The 14,547-nt window shown below is 39.1% G+C and overlaps 1 protein-coding gene and 1 long non-coding RNA gene across 4 annotated transcripts; one reads left to right on the top strand and one right to left on the bottom strand.

Annotated features, from left to right (window-relative positions):
* The first annotated feature begins 4,054 nt into the window (after positions 1 to 4,054).
* Positions 4,055 to 5,696, top strand: LOC147132210 (uncharacterized). Its single transcript, XR_015082224.1, has 2 exons — positions 4,055 to 4,181; positions 5,015 to 5,696. It is a non-coding gene; the product is annotated as an uncharacterized LOC147132210 (long non-coding RNA).
* Positions 5,697 to 6,398: 702 nt separating this feature from the next.
* On the bottom strand, positions 6,399 to 12,617 carry LOC147132209 (CMP-N-acetylneuraminate-beta-galactosamide-alpha-2,3-sialyltransferase 1-like). 3 transcript variants are annotated; one of them, XM_086015206.1, is made up of 7 exons: positions 12,465 to 12,617; positions 9,947 to 10,207; positions 9,409 to 9,605; positions 7,819 to 7,986; positions 7,493 to 7,538; positions 7,280 to 7,399; positions 6,399 to 6,752 (listed from the first exon to the last, which is right to left on the bottom strand). In XM_086015206.1, the coding sequence occupies exons 2-7, from the start codon at positions 10,196 to 10,198 to the stop codon at positions 6,585 to 6,587; spliced, it is 951 nt and encodes a 316-aa protein (XP_085871332.1). In that variant the 5' UTR covers positions 10,199 to 10,207; positions 12,465 to 12,617; the 3' UTR covers positions 6,399 to 6,584. The 3 variants fall into 3 exon arrangements, with proteins under 3 accessions (XP_085871332.1, XP_085871334.1, XP_085871333.1); XM_086015208.1 differs by lacking the exon at positions 12,465 to 12,617 and adding an exon at positions 12,134 to 12,413; XM_086015207.1 differs by lacking the exon at positions 12,465 to 12,617 and adding an exon at positions 10,488 to 10,624.
* Between the last annotated feature and the right edge of the window lie 1,930 nt (positions 12,618 to 14,547).

The following is a 14,547-nucleotide window of genomic DNA, read 5'->3' as shown; positions in this document are numbered from 1 at the left end:
GATCTCTCATGATGGAACGTAAATCCTAATAGTCTTAATCCGGAGTCGATTTGTCGTGTCGTTCTCGTCTATTTACTTTTTAGCCGCATGTGATTGTTCAAAATGTGTGGCGGTGTCTGTTTGTCCACACTAAGCAGAAGGGGGAAGGGGGTGTGGGTAGACTGTGCATGCCTTCTCTTCAAAGTGTGCCGACTGCAACTGCACAGGAAATTTTTAACATCTCTTTGATGATTTTGTATTTTACAGCACACTGAATATGTGAACTGAGGGCACCCTGTGTCTGAGTTTCATTTTTTTTAACAACAACATAATTGTTTTTGTGCTATCTTAAATGAAATACTTAATTCATAACCTGAGTTCTACTGAAAGACAATGTGACCTTGTGAACTAAGCAAATCAACATTTTCTGATCTAGGATCATTTTATTCTATCATTTTGTTCAAGGCGACACTTGGGAATCAACTGGGTGACATTTGACTTTTGAACATATTGAATGTAAATGTAACAGACTGGTATTGACTCGTCAGTGGGGAGGAGGTGTTTCCACTGGAGAACAAGAGCTCCTGAACCTCTTACTTTGCACCTCTTTGCCCTGCCCTGTGTCTCCACTCGAGAGGCTCCGGTGTTAGTCTTTTTCAGTCTAAGGTGACAACGTCACTCGAGCTGAGGCGGAGGAGGCCATATGCTTGCCCGGCTGGCTGCCTGCCTTCCCCTCGTCCTCTTCGGACTCCATGGACATCGATTGGCCCAGCAGCGACACTGTGTCCTAGTGAGGGGTAAGCAGATACACCTCATTGCCTCCAACAATCATCCGGCCCCTGTAGGGACAGCTCGTGGTAAATTAATAGTGTGCTTGCAGCGACTGGATATTGTTAATGTATTTGCTATTGATGGAGTGAAATAACATGAGTAGCTTCAGCCTTACTTAACACAAAACATAAATCCTCCAAGACCAATGAGGATCAAGGTGAGCAGGAGGGAGTTGTCACGAGCTTCCTGCCAGGCGGAATCTTGCCCACGTCACGTTAGATAGAGAATAGTGCTTCTTGGACTGAAGGGATAAATAAATTCACTTATAGAAATATGAATAAGGGTATCGATAAGAAAAATTGTATACTTAAGGTGTTCTATCTAAATGTTGAAAGGATTTTCTATGAAAAAGCTTCAAAGTCATTTTTTATGAGCCAGTTAAATGAAAATAACAAATGAGAATTTCTGAATCCGAACTGTTTTCAAAGAATATTAAATATGATAGTGCTTTACTTTGCTTTCAATTTCCTATTAAATTCACGAGGAAGCATGTGGTACCTCATGAGGTTTCCATTATGCATTTAGGTTACATTTTCCCTCCATTTGTCTAAAATGTAACATACTATAGCTTTTCTTTTCCACCTTGACTTCACTCTAATCAATGTGTTATAGCTCTAAAATAATGACTACTTTCATATGGGGAAAAGAAACTAAATCAGAGGTCACCAATATGGTGCCCGCAGGCACCAGGGAGCCCCCAAGTGATGGGACATAGTGATCTCCTAGGAATCTTGGTAAAATTATCATTTGAAAATGTGAACACCTGCAGAGATTGACTGAGTGTTGCAGATTGATAATCTGTTTCGTTATCATCAATGTGAGATCGGTGTCTTCACTTCGAGAATGATCATTTATGACATTGTATACTTAAAGATAATTAAAGATAATTTTTGCATTTTTTTTTTTTTTTTTCAAAAGTATGCATGAAACTGGGAGTGCTTCAATGTGAATTAGTCCCCAATAAGTAGCCCTCAGTTTCTAAAAGGATGTTGAACCTTGATCTCACTGTCTTAAAAAGGCCATACTTCTATTTTTGAGCTGACAGAACGGCTCCTTAACGTTGCCATTGCTGATGATTCTCTTCGTATGTGGCAAAAAGTCCTACAAGGAGTGCATGTTACACTCCAGTGCGCCGAGAAAATCAGTCTGTCTTGTAATAGCTCTGGGCAATTTCAGACCACACAGAACGAAGAGGGAATCAATTTTCCTGGTTAGGTTGTAGATGGATTTTCTACACTGGGGCTTTTCATAAGTACGAGTGAAGATACGTCATATGAAATATGAAGAAATCTTGAGTGAAAGCAGAGCTACATTCCGTTCCTGCAGATCTCAATGCATGATAATTGGATGTATTTGCTAATCTTGCCTGACATCAACATGATTGTTGAAGAGTTATCGAGCTCATACTGACTGTAAAATGATAACTCGATGCAGTCTAACGCGATGAGATCAGCTCCGGCCTGACCCCATGTGGAGAATTTCTGTACTGACTACAACTAGTTCAACTGAGGTCATGTCTATTTACCTGACATAAAGTTTACCCTATGCCTTTAAACAGCCTATTTGTCAATCAAGATATCCTTGGACAAGGCAGCAAGCTCCACAGTTCTTGCTTGTGGCATGCGCAATGACAAGTCAAGTTCTCTTGGGTAAAGGTAATAAGGAGGTCATACCTGTCAAAAAAGAAAACAAGGTGTTCTAATTAAATCACAAATTAAACTAATGGGTGCATGGATTATTAAATATGTCAAAAATGATGGCCATCATATAAAACACAAGCCTTAATACCATGTGTGTGTGGGGGAGGGTGGGGGGGGTTCTTTTTGGACTCGGGTGACAATGTCAGAGTGATGTTAATGAAAAAATAATTCATCTGCTGAGTGACAATCCATATTAGACTTGATTTTTTTCCTCGTGTATCAAACATGACACATTTCTGGACATATAAATAATGTATATTCAACTTTGAATGGCTCACTTAATTGCTTTCAAGTATTGACCATAGTTTTAATCATTTAGCACAGAAACAACAAAATTTTATGTGCAGAACTGTTCATTGGAAAATATATATGCCGTTTTTAGATGAATAACATTGCAAGAGCCTGAATAATATATATATTTATGAACCATTTATTTAACACTCATGTAAAAAAAAAAAAAAGTCAGAATGAAAAGCAGCAGTTGCACTAGGAGGGCAAATTGCTTTTTTTTTTTAATTCAACCCAACGCTTCCTTTGAGAACATTTGGAGATTTTAATTACCGTAAAAACTAGCACTTCAAATACATTTTTTAATTTATACATTTGATTTATTATAATGTTGTTCTTTATATGTTTGTTTACATGACCCAACAGTTGTTAACAACATACTCTTCCCATCTACAACATTGTCTAATGTTAAAAATCATAAGTCGCATTGTGTGCTATTTGTTTACATGTGTCTTTACACGATGTGTCAGTTGTTGTAGTACGGTGTCTCGCCACATGGTAGCGCCTCTGTGGTTTATTGTGTCAGTTGGGCACTACTTTTTCCCTGATCTTCAGTGCACTTTTTGCCATGGACTCGGTCGGGTGTACCTGGCCGCTGTCCTCTTAAGTAACGCGTGGTATTCTGTACTGTATTGTTGCAAATTAAACAACGGCTTGTGGAATGTCAAGAAATTTTTGCTCCTTCGGCTATCAAACAACACCCGTCTATGACGGCTCCTTAACGTTGCTATTATCCCCTCAGCTCACCACCACCCGTTACAATGACACAACGGTTGTTGAAAAATAACGCTTGCAACTTAGATTTCTCAAAAATAAGCATTGCAGTATTTTATTATTGTCTTTTGATGTTTTGTTACAATTGTTTTTTTACTTTACATGACCCAACAACGTTAACTAGTATCACTTCCTATTCAAACTTTTTAAAAGTATGTTTTGTATTTTATGTTTAAATTATTTGCGCTAGATAAAAGTCTTCACGTGTAACAAAATATTAACGCAAATTTATCTTATCCAATCATCGCGGCGGTGGGCGTGACTACGTTGCCATGACAATGACGTCAATGTTGGTGTCGAGTAACTATAAGGTCAAAATAAAGGCAAGTGAATGGAAGATGGTAGACATTCTGTGTGTGTGTGGGTGTTGGTGTGTGTGTATGTATATATGTATGTGTGTATGTATGTATGTAAGTAAGTATGTATGTATGTATGTATGTATGTATGTATGTATGTATGTATGTATGTGGCGGTGGTAGTGCGGGGGGGGGGGGGAATAAACAACAGGTTGCCCTGAAGTGGACGTGACGTATCTCGAATGAGTTTTAAAAATAACACCAGTCTCGGATGAACGTCGATTCGGCGGAATGAGGCTTTTTACTCGGCCGGGTAAGGAGACGTCAAACAGCAAAAGGTTAGGGTCACGCAGAAGCTAGCTTAAGCTTGCCATTAGCCTAGCACAAGCTAACAGTTTGATTTTGTGGCTTTAACCGGTCGCTTGGTGTCACAAAGTTACTTTCGATCGTTCGCCCACTGCGAGGGAAGCATTTCCACGCGTTGACGCCTTTAAATGGCGACTGCGTGTGCGTTGAAGTGATCTTTTGGGGCTGTTTTTGGTCAGCCTTTGACAGTTGCTGTTTGGCCTTTGATCAAGTGTTACCCAGCTGTTTGCGTTTGCTGACGTCACAGCACGCTACTTGTTTATTACGTCGCGAAATATAGCCTTGAACGCGTGCAACAGAAGCGTTTCACATTAACACGCAAAGGTCACACACAGTCGCAGCTGCCAAGGTGACGGAGAAGCGCTTTGACGACGCCAGTGACGTCACGGTGGTTTTTTTTCGTCGCATTTTTTTTATTTTTTAAATCGAAGTGTCATTGAAATTAACAAGATAAATCTTATAAGCATCATGTAAAATAAATATTTTTTTCAAGTAAAAAAAAAATCTAAATAAAATTATTAGTATTCGTGTAATGTTTTGTCTTTTCTCACTAGACTTTAAAAATAGTGTACGTAATATTGCAATTTTATTTATTCCAGAATCTTCTCCAAACTTTAATTCTAAAAAAAAAATCTAACTTTGTTTCATTCTATTAACTTCATTTATTTAAGTTCTTTTAATAATACAACGTATTTTCTCAATGTTATTTTTTCCAAAGTATTTTTTTGTACATGACAACTTTTCTTGTAAAATATATATTTTTTTCTTGTTACTTTAAAGGTCTCCCCCACCTCCCTCCAATTTATTTGGGTGCACCAGGTAGTCGAGGGGCTGTAAACATCCCCGACTGGAAGCTGTCTTCCCAGAAAAGCTTTCAGTCTGATGTTTGCCGTCGCCAGCTACTTCCAGCCGCCTCCTCCATGGGCTACCACCGCGACTTTGCCTCTCAAATCTGGGCTCAATTCATGTAAACATCCTACACTCAGCTGGAATCCACTGCAGAAGTGGCTGAGAGAAGGGTGTTTACGTGCGCTGGCTTGGAACTAAGACCACATGAACCACCAAGAGCAAGTAAAACCGCCTTTAAGGCACATGTCATGTCAGACCACTGAATGGAATCGTCGTCACCTTTGTGTTTCTTTTATGGGGGAAAAAATCAACTACTGGTCTGTCACATTAAAGTGTTTTTATTTTATGTTGAAAAACTGTTCATGTTTGCAGCAGTTACCTTCAGACCTGTATATTTCTAAACAAATTTCTCACTTCACATGAAACTTTTACATGAAAATTGAAAGGCAGCTTTCAGATGTGAAGTCATCAACTTCATGGCCCTTTTAGAATTAAAACTCAATAGATTCTCAGCCAGTGTTAAGTTAGCTTTAAACAAGTCGATCTATCCATTTAATTTTCCAACTATTTTCCCCCTCAGAAATAAACTGAACTGTGCTTTGAAATAACTAAATTAATGTGCAACTGTGTTGTTTGAGTCATTACTGAGAGAAGCAATATATTCTTTTTAATAGCAGGTAAGTACCCTTTAAGGTTGATAATCATTTTTTATTTTAAAAAAAAACAATACAATTCAGAGACAGCAGTAAACGCCCAAGTTTGGGGCCGTTGCAGTAAATTGCACTTACTATATGGTGACCACTGGAGGGCAGCACTACGCTTATTATGAACGCTCAAGGGAACACGAGGCACATCAAGAGCTACAGCTGACACTTACTGGCCTTTTTATGCATATACCTGCATTACTGTGTAGTTTGAAGTGATGTAGATGGTGTTGGTAAAAATGCATGTGTTGCACTATATCCACATTAATTCCACATTCCTTGTTTTTTAAATGATTTTATGAGCACGGGCACTTGGCCACATTGATTTTCAATGTAAACAGTTAATTTGACGAAATTTGCATTTGAGATAAGAGCTGCCTCTTCTGTGGACATTTTTTTAAAGAAGTTCATAAACATTTGCTTCAGCAGGCGTTACAGGAAGAAAATAGTTTGCTTGTGTTAACTGTGTGATTCTGTGTTTGGGGAGTTCTCTCAATATATGAAAATGTATTTACTAAATTTGTGCTGTCAAAGACGTGTGTCTTGAACGTGAATCCTCAAAAGAAAATTGCTTGGTATTGCAGTTAAAGACACTCCCAAAAAAAGGAAAATATTAAAACTTCTATATTTATTACATCTTTTCAATGTAGGCAACATTTTATCGTACAATAAGTATATACACTACATTTGGTTTGTATTTAAAATTATTTTACAAAGAATACAACAAAGGCCGTTGGCTAATAACAGAAATTCAAACCCCAATTGAATGATCCACTTGGCTATGAATCCAGCGCACATTAGGGTCCTTTAAAAATACGAATGATCTGCTTCCGGTGCAACTCCTGAAGGACCTCGTATTCCGCCGTGCCAGGATGAGGTCCAGTTCTCAGTTTTTTGTCCCTCAGGACCTCGAAGTAATGGCTCCAATTTCCATCGCTGTCGGCACCAAACCCAAAAATACTGACCTGGTGGGGGAAAAAGTTGTGTTTATTTATTTATTGTAACTTACTGCTCTTAACCTAACTGTCAGTGGTGAAAAAAACAAGTCAGACATTACTACTGGTATGCGGCTCCTTCTTGTGGTACGCTGAAGGAATCAGTGTCTAAATACAGTTCTGTTGTAGACAAGGTGGTCAGGGAAAAACGGTTGCAAACTGTGGTGTTACCAGGATGCCAGGTGTGGGTGGGCATTAGTCTTACCTTCAACATCATTATATTATATTGTTTAGAAACAATTAAATGAACTACGTCATCACCAATCATCCTAAACACAGCCACTGGAAATAGAAATACAATTCAGTTCAACTGCAGGCGAGCGAGAGCTCAGAATTTCACGACAGTATGACACTGTGCTGCGCCGCTGGCGCTCATGGGAAATGTGGTTGACTTCAGTCAAAACACTACCGCTTTTGTCCACATGGCGCCGCCATAATCAACGAAAACTTAAATGTTACTATGTTGCTTTAACGCGATAAACTAAAGGGCCGCCTACCTCGTCGCATATTTTCAAGCTGAGAACCATGGTGATGAAGCCAGTGGATGGGTAGCGGCCTTGCTTTTTCAGCCAAATTTCATGAGCGTATTTCATGAAGCCCGGGTTCATGATCATCACCTGTTGTAATCCAGACTCTTACAAACTGTCAGAACGGTATCACAACAAAACAAAGAAAGATGGTGTCTGTGATTATTTATTGGTCAGACTCACCAAGTCCTTGTTGGCAATACTCTTTGGGTTCTTCTGACCGTTCCCTCTGTTTGAAGTTAAATACAGCAGCATACACGTGTATCAGTTATCAGAACAAAATGAGAAAAAAAAACTACTGGTAATGTGTGCTGTAAACGAGTGCTGCGCATGCACGAGGTGCAGGGATCAGTATTATTTATTTTACAGCTGAATGAATAGCGATGGAAGTGGTCCCTGTCAAATGAAATATACGCCCAATGTTGTTGTGGTGCAATTTACTGCTCAGTTTACTGTCCAAACTATTGAGAGTGGCAATACGCGTGTTGGCTTTCAAAGACAACACCTACCGAGGGGCGAAGTTTTTGAGCAGCCAAAGCAAGTCGTTTATCTTGAATGAAATGAAGATGAGACGAGTGCTGTTGTCCAAATTGATGGCACTTTCGGGATACATGACGTGATAAGTTGTCTTGGTGCCAACGTCTGACTCGAAGCCCTTGATGCGTCCGTGGTTCATTCTACAGGAATCACAGTAACAAGCAGTGAAGGCACTGAAAGTTCAGTGGCACCATTCAATCACCGTGCTTGTCACTCAAATCACTTGATTTTCAAATTTAACTTTCCCAAATTAAGAATGGAAATGCCATTAATCCGTGCCTGCGCCCCACCCCAAACACACCCCAAAAATTAGAACTGTAAAAATACATACAGTAACAACAATAATAAGACAGAATACGCAGAAATAAGTTTCACTTTCTCACCAAGAGAAAAAAAACATTTTTGCTTCACTTTCTCTGGACTTAATCTTCATTTCTTTTGCTTTTTTTCAAGCTTTTCTCACTTTCAACAGCTTTTCTTTGACGTCGGCAGCTTAGAAATCATTTTAACGCCCTAGGCTGGCATTACTGCCTTTATCAACTCTTGCTACTCCAGTATAGTACTTTGTAGATATTGTACACTCGTACTATTTCACAAAGTCGACTTGATGTACATCTTGTTCAAGTTTTTCATGGTTATAGAGAGAAGACTCCATTTATCAAAATATCTGCTCAAAAAACAGACCCCCCCCCCCCCCCCAAAAAAAAAACAGCCAGAGCACTTGTAAATTAAGGCACCACTGTACTGTACGAGAATAACGATGGTACAGTTACTAAAGTATATTTTAATATGGACCATCTTTGATATTATATTAGTTCTCTTCACTTAACCATGGAAGTGAGTGTCAGATGATTGGATTGTAGCGTCAGGGCCTGGGATGTGTTGAATCTTTATAGGGGAAGTCAACCCAAACATTTTTTCAAGAATATGTTCACAGCAGTCCCACTAGTTGAAACATAGCATTCTGATTAATTTTGCGTTTGTGGAATATACATTAAGCAGCAAAATGCACTCGTTTTTAGCCATCGCCGGGGGCGGCCATTTTGTCTTCTGTCGACTGAAAATGACATCACAACTGCTGACAACGACCAATCACGGCTGACCTGTTTTCTGAATCTGAGCCGTGATTGGTCGTTGTGAGCAGTTGTGACGTCATTTTTTGTCAACAGAAAACAAAATGTACTCCCCCGGAGAGGGCTAAAAACGAGTGGATTAACACTTATTCCCCAAACGCAATATTTATCAGAATGCCCTGTTTCAACTAGTGGGCTTGCATAGAACATATTCTTGAAAAGAAATGTTTGCGTTGACTTCCCCTTTAAAGTGAAGACTCACAAAGGTTAGTTAGTTAGCAAATATTCAAATGACTACCGCAAATCACTTGGTGTCTGTGCTTGCTGGTTGTAATCAAATCATTCCCAGGATAATAAAGAGAGAGAATGGTTGACCATTTGGCCCTGGGGGAGACACGGCCGGGTGACTTAGCCCCCCTCAACGCTGTTGGAGGAGAACAAAGAAATAACGGACTCGCAATTCGAATTAAAAATACACCACCACATTACCTTATTACTATGTTATGGTAGTCGATCAGAGGTCCATAGTGTGATCCCTTGAGATTAGCCGAATTGCCCACCACCGCGCAAGTCTGGCAACGCTCGGACGATTGTTGCTCAACTGGTGGGATGCGTGGCAAGATTGTGAATAGTTTGTTGACGGTTTCATTGAAAAAACTGAAGGAGCGCTGTTCCAGCTGCACTTTCTGAAAAATAAATACACCAAAGAAATCACAATAGGAAATGAAACAAAAGATCTTTTTAGCTCACCTCTGAAACTTAGCGGTTCTACATATTTTTGTGTATGATCAAGTGAGACAATTCCAATAAACTGATGTGAACAAGACACCTGTGAGACTGACGTTGTCCAAATATGATAGCAGACAAATACAAAAAAAAATGCACATTTGGGAAATCAAAACAGATCAGAAAAATGTATCTTCACTTTGACTAGTCCGCTGTTGTGGTTGCTTTAGAGTGGCTTGTTGTCAGATGTGAGCGCACAAGTCTCTGTAACGCACGTAATCGGAACAAAATGTGCGTCTACCTTCCACCAGTTGAAATCATCATGCGTCGTTGGACTTGGTACGGACAAAAACGGCTTTGGTGATGCGTCCATCTGCGTTTTAATCTCATTCTCACCGTCAGTCAAACATTTCTGGCAGTTGCATTTACGCAACTTCTGCGGCCAGAGCGAATACAAGTTTGGCAGATTGCATTTGGATTTATAGAACAAACCGCCGGCAGTCAAACACAGGATGATAAGCAGGAGCCTGGTCTTCCCTGCTGAGGACAACATCCCGTGGACCTGCAGGACACAAGAAGCAGAAACATGAACAGTTGGGAAAGCATTGCTTTTTTTTTTTTTCTCCATTTGAAGTCTTGCATTTTCATTGTCGAGAGATCAGCCTCTATGATCTGTACGCACGTGCATTAAAACAAAGGGGCTGCGGGGGAAGGGCAGATAATTCAAAAACTGCACTTCTTGTTTGAAATCCAACTATTATTGGTCTGGTCTCCTATTGGATCACAAAATTTTGGGCTAAATTAGTCGAGCAGCATCCGCGCAATGTTCTCATGAGAATTACCTTATCAGAGGAGGATTACAACAGATGTAAGGGCCATGTTGATCGCCTGGACCAGACAAGCACAAGTTTTGACTTTGTCAACGCTTTGTATCAAAGCTGCTTGTCATCTGATGTTATCCGATATTTTCTTTGGTTAAGATGCCTCTTTCATTACATGTCGGATGTTTCATGCTTTAAATACATTTGACCCAGAGGAGGCCACAGTGGGACCTTCCATAAAACGTCGCCAACGTGGCCTTTGCCCAAAGACACTAAATGTTTCAAACTCTCGCCGCACTTACGGGATTCCATTATGCTGTATACACATGAAACCAACGTGTTGCTTGAAAAAAATTTTTTTTAAAAAGTTCAGTGTTAGTTGTTCTTTTTGTTAGTTGGTTGTTTTATTGATATAAATTCTATGAATTCTAAAGTCATCAAAGTTGGGACTTTTTGACCTTTTCAAAGTTCGAACTACCTGATATAACATGTTCCATTTTGATACATATATAATAGGACACGTTGACTTGTATATAACACATTACTACCGCTACTATTATTAATATATATACATTAAAAAAAAAACTATAGATAGGTCTGATGCCACTGAACACTTTCAGTGGTTGAAAGTAAAAAAAATATTCAGAAATGACTTAGTTATCACACCTCAAAAGCAGAAAAACAATTTTTGTTCATTGAATGCGAGAAGCGTATTTCATGACAAACTGCCATTGTCAAAAAAAAAGCATGCATAAAAAAATCATATGATATATTGAACTATTCAAGCCTTTTGTCATGTTGTATGAAAATATTCCAATTTGCGATATATATACATATATATATATACATATATATATATACATATATACATATATATATACATATATATATATATATATATATACATATATATACATATATATATATATATACATATATATATATTTATACAATGTACACAGCAAAGTTAGTTTTGCTATTAGGTTAATACTGCTAATATTGTCCATAGAAGGGGTAAAAATAAAAAACTATATGTATAGATACTAGGTCTGATGCCACTGACTATTTTGAGTAAAAAAATATTCAGCAATGATTTAGTTATCACACCTCCGGTGCAGAAAAACATTTTTTGTTGAATTTCCTCAATGTTGGTGATGAGTGCTCCATTGGGCAGCTACACCTGGCCTTGGCATTCAATCGAGTTGCCACTGTTGGAGATCAGCACTCAAAACCTGCACCTCATGAGTCAACTCAGATGAGGCTTAAACAAACACAATGACAAAAGAAACACAACCTGGCCATTCAAATCTGGATCTGTTTGACTTGATTTTTGTTTTCTTTGAAAGACAATGTAAGCCGATGTTGTAAATCAGCCCCTCCTTGGGGGAGTCTGATCAAAACCGCAGACACCTCGAGACAACCAACAAACCATTGGCGGAATAGAAACTGGTCAAAGGACTGTGTTCTCTAAGACATAGTGGAGGTGCTGCAATTTATTTTTAAAAAAAGTATATTTCAATTCGAAAAGAAAATATTTGGTAATACACTGCTGTTTTACTGATGATGTATAGCAAGCACTATGTTGCTGCTGCTTTATTTTTTTTGAGGCGCCGAGTATTATTCTGGTAATTCTCTTTACAATTGGATGTTGAAGTAGATGTTCTTACGTTCCTCCTTTGGGGTCGTGTTGTTTTATTACGAAAGGTCTGCTGTCCCCAGGGGGGGTGTTTTTCCTCTCCTTGCTTCGTGTACTCACCTGTTGTCAGTTCACATTGTTTGTTTCCTTATATTCAGCTTCGGTTGGGTCTAACAGGTTTTTTACCTTCTTCACATGGACAGTTAAGATCTTACAGACCAGATGAGAGACTTTTGTATACAGTTATACTAGAAAACAAGGTGTGATGAATCCACTTTCAAGTAAGTTATAGTACAGTACAGTATAAAATGACAAATCTTTTCAGTTGTACAATTATTATTTATTGAAAATCACGTGCTTACCTGCCACAGAGATTAGGTGTGAACGGTGACAACAGCAGGAAGAGATAATGATCAGGTGGCACAGGTAACTGGTATTAAGGGGAGGACCGCGGAGGTGGTGGCTTTTGTCATCCAATAAAATATACTCCATCTCCATATGACACTTGTGATTATTTCTCATAAAAAACAGGCAAGGATGCCATTACCAGGAGAAATTCAGCACCATGGGTTAATTTTCCTTGGAACTTCATCTTAATCCCTGGAACAATAATGGTAGCCTCCATCTTTCTGATAAAGTGGGTGTGGATCTAAAGCATTAGTAATGACGACTTTCAAAATAATATCAGATGATGTCAGGTTATCTGAGAGTGCGACTCATTTACAGGATTTATCCAACTGAGCAAGAAACATTGAAAACATGAATCCGCCTGATATACTGTAAACATTTACCTACTCATTCGATGAAACTCAAAATGCATTCTCACAATGAGGTGAACATCACAAAACCGAGAGAAAAATAGGCGTGTAAGACGAGGAGCTGTACCAGTGTCCTGTTTCATTTGTGAAGTGACCGTGTGCAGAATGAAAGCCAACATTTGCAGGGGAAAAGACCAAAACAGGAACCTAAATTGAACCCTTTCAAAGGGATCAAATGACAATTCAAATGTGAGGTTCAGTTTTGAATGTCGTCCGGAAATATTCAAACGATCTTTTTTTGTTGTTTTTTTTTCTTTTTTTTTTACCATCAAATTAATTTGAAATGGCATACTATTACCTTTAGGATGTATTATTGTCTGGTCCGAATTAGTTTGGAATTTGTGCGCTGCAGCTGCTAAAAACAGTCACCTGCACATAGTCACTCCCCTCTGAGTCATGGCAGTAAGCCACGCAAAACCAGTATCATTAGTTTGCACCTGCCACAGTTTAAAGAAGCTTGAAATTTGGCCGATGCCAAGAGCAACAAGAAAGACCACATTGAAAGCGCAGCCATGGATAAAACTTATCCCGTGTCACAGAAAAAATGTGACCCTTTAATAGACAAGGCCATAATCACAGAGAAGAGATACAGTTTAATAAAAATAAAAAAATTGTACACAACGGTGAGACGGCAGCTGCGAATAAGTTAACAAGTTTAGGTGCCGGTAACATATACAAACATTACCAGGCAGTTATCTTCGGATTCAGTGTCCACCAAAAACGTCATGTTTTGTAAGCGAGACAAGGAGGCAGCAGCAAGATGACCTTTTTTGTCTTCACTCTCGAGCAGAGTTCAAATGATAGTGAAAATGAACAGAAAGTGCAAAGAAATATTTTTCAAACATCCCACACATACATTTTTCAACAGCAATTGTTTCGGGGTGGGATGGTGGGGGGGAGCGTCTTCTCCGCCGACGCACTTCTAGTGCATACAAGTAACCCCTGTACTCTACTTTGCCATTACAATTTGCCTGAATGCCTTTTGGATATTTCTACTAAGTACAGTCGCTCATGTAACATGGGTACATGTTGGATGCGCGCTTCCCTATGAAATTTTTAGTCACTTCTTAGGGAGGCATCAATTCACAGATTTTTGCCACTTATGGCAGGGCTGTGAACAAAAAAAAGTTTCACTGTATTATAACAATCAGCGGTAGTAATGAACTCAATGAAGTACAAATACTTTGTGAACGTACTGATGTTGATTTTTCAGGTATCAAGACACTCTGTTTTGTTGTTTCATTTGAGCCCTCCTCGTGATTCAGTCTTTCGCGGTAACGTGCGAGCACTCATGGCAGACAACCAGGCACTCTTTTAATAGTCTTTTTTCAGACAAGTATCTGCATTTCTAAAGTACAAAGTGTGAGTATTTTTGCCACCGCTGAGTAGCACGAATGACCACTTTGAGTCTTTTTGTCTCCATGCTAAGACTTCCAGCTAGCATTCTGCTGCCTTTGCCCATATTCAACATCCAAAGGATGTTGAGTGGCAACTGTTGACCTCTGTGTGTAATATCTATGTAATGCTGCATGGCGACATTCTTCAAAACGACTGTATGAATGGTCAAAGTCAAAGCTTTGGAATTGTTTGGAGAGAAGCAACAACAGCATTAGCCTCTGTATCGTGT

This window comes from Filicampus tigris, chromosome 18 (genome assembly GCF_054856515.1).
Source record: "Filicampus tigris isolate MCC_2025a chromosome 18, RoL_Ftig_1.0, whole genome shotgun sequence".
Taxonomy (NCBI): domain Eukaryota; kingdom Metazoa; phylum Chordata; class Actinopteri; order Syngnathiformes; family Syngnathidae; genus Filicampus; species Filicampus tigris.
The sequence above is the reverse complement of the archived record's forward strand: the minus strand, read 5'-3'. Positions and strand labels throughout refer to the sequence as shown.

What these genes read in the sequence shown, in the direction of transcription:
- LOC147132209 (XM_086015206.1), bottom strand. Translation starts at nt 10,198, where the DNA reads ATGTTGTCCTCAGCAGGGAAGACCAGGCTCCTGCTTATCATCCTGTGT. An exon ending in TACCATAACATAGTAATAAG is followed by an intron (nt 7,987 to 9,408) that starts GTAATGTGGTGG and finishes TGATTCCTGTAG; the next exon opens with AATGAACCACGGACGCATCA. An exon ending in GTATTGCCAACAAGGACTTG is followed by an intron (nt 7,400 to 7,492) that starts GTGAGTCTGACC and finishes GGATTACAACAG; the next exon opens with GTGATGATCATGAACCCGGG.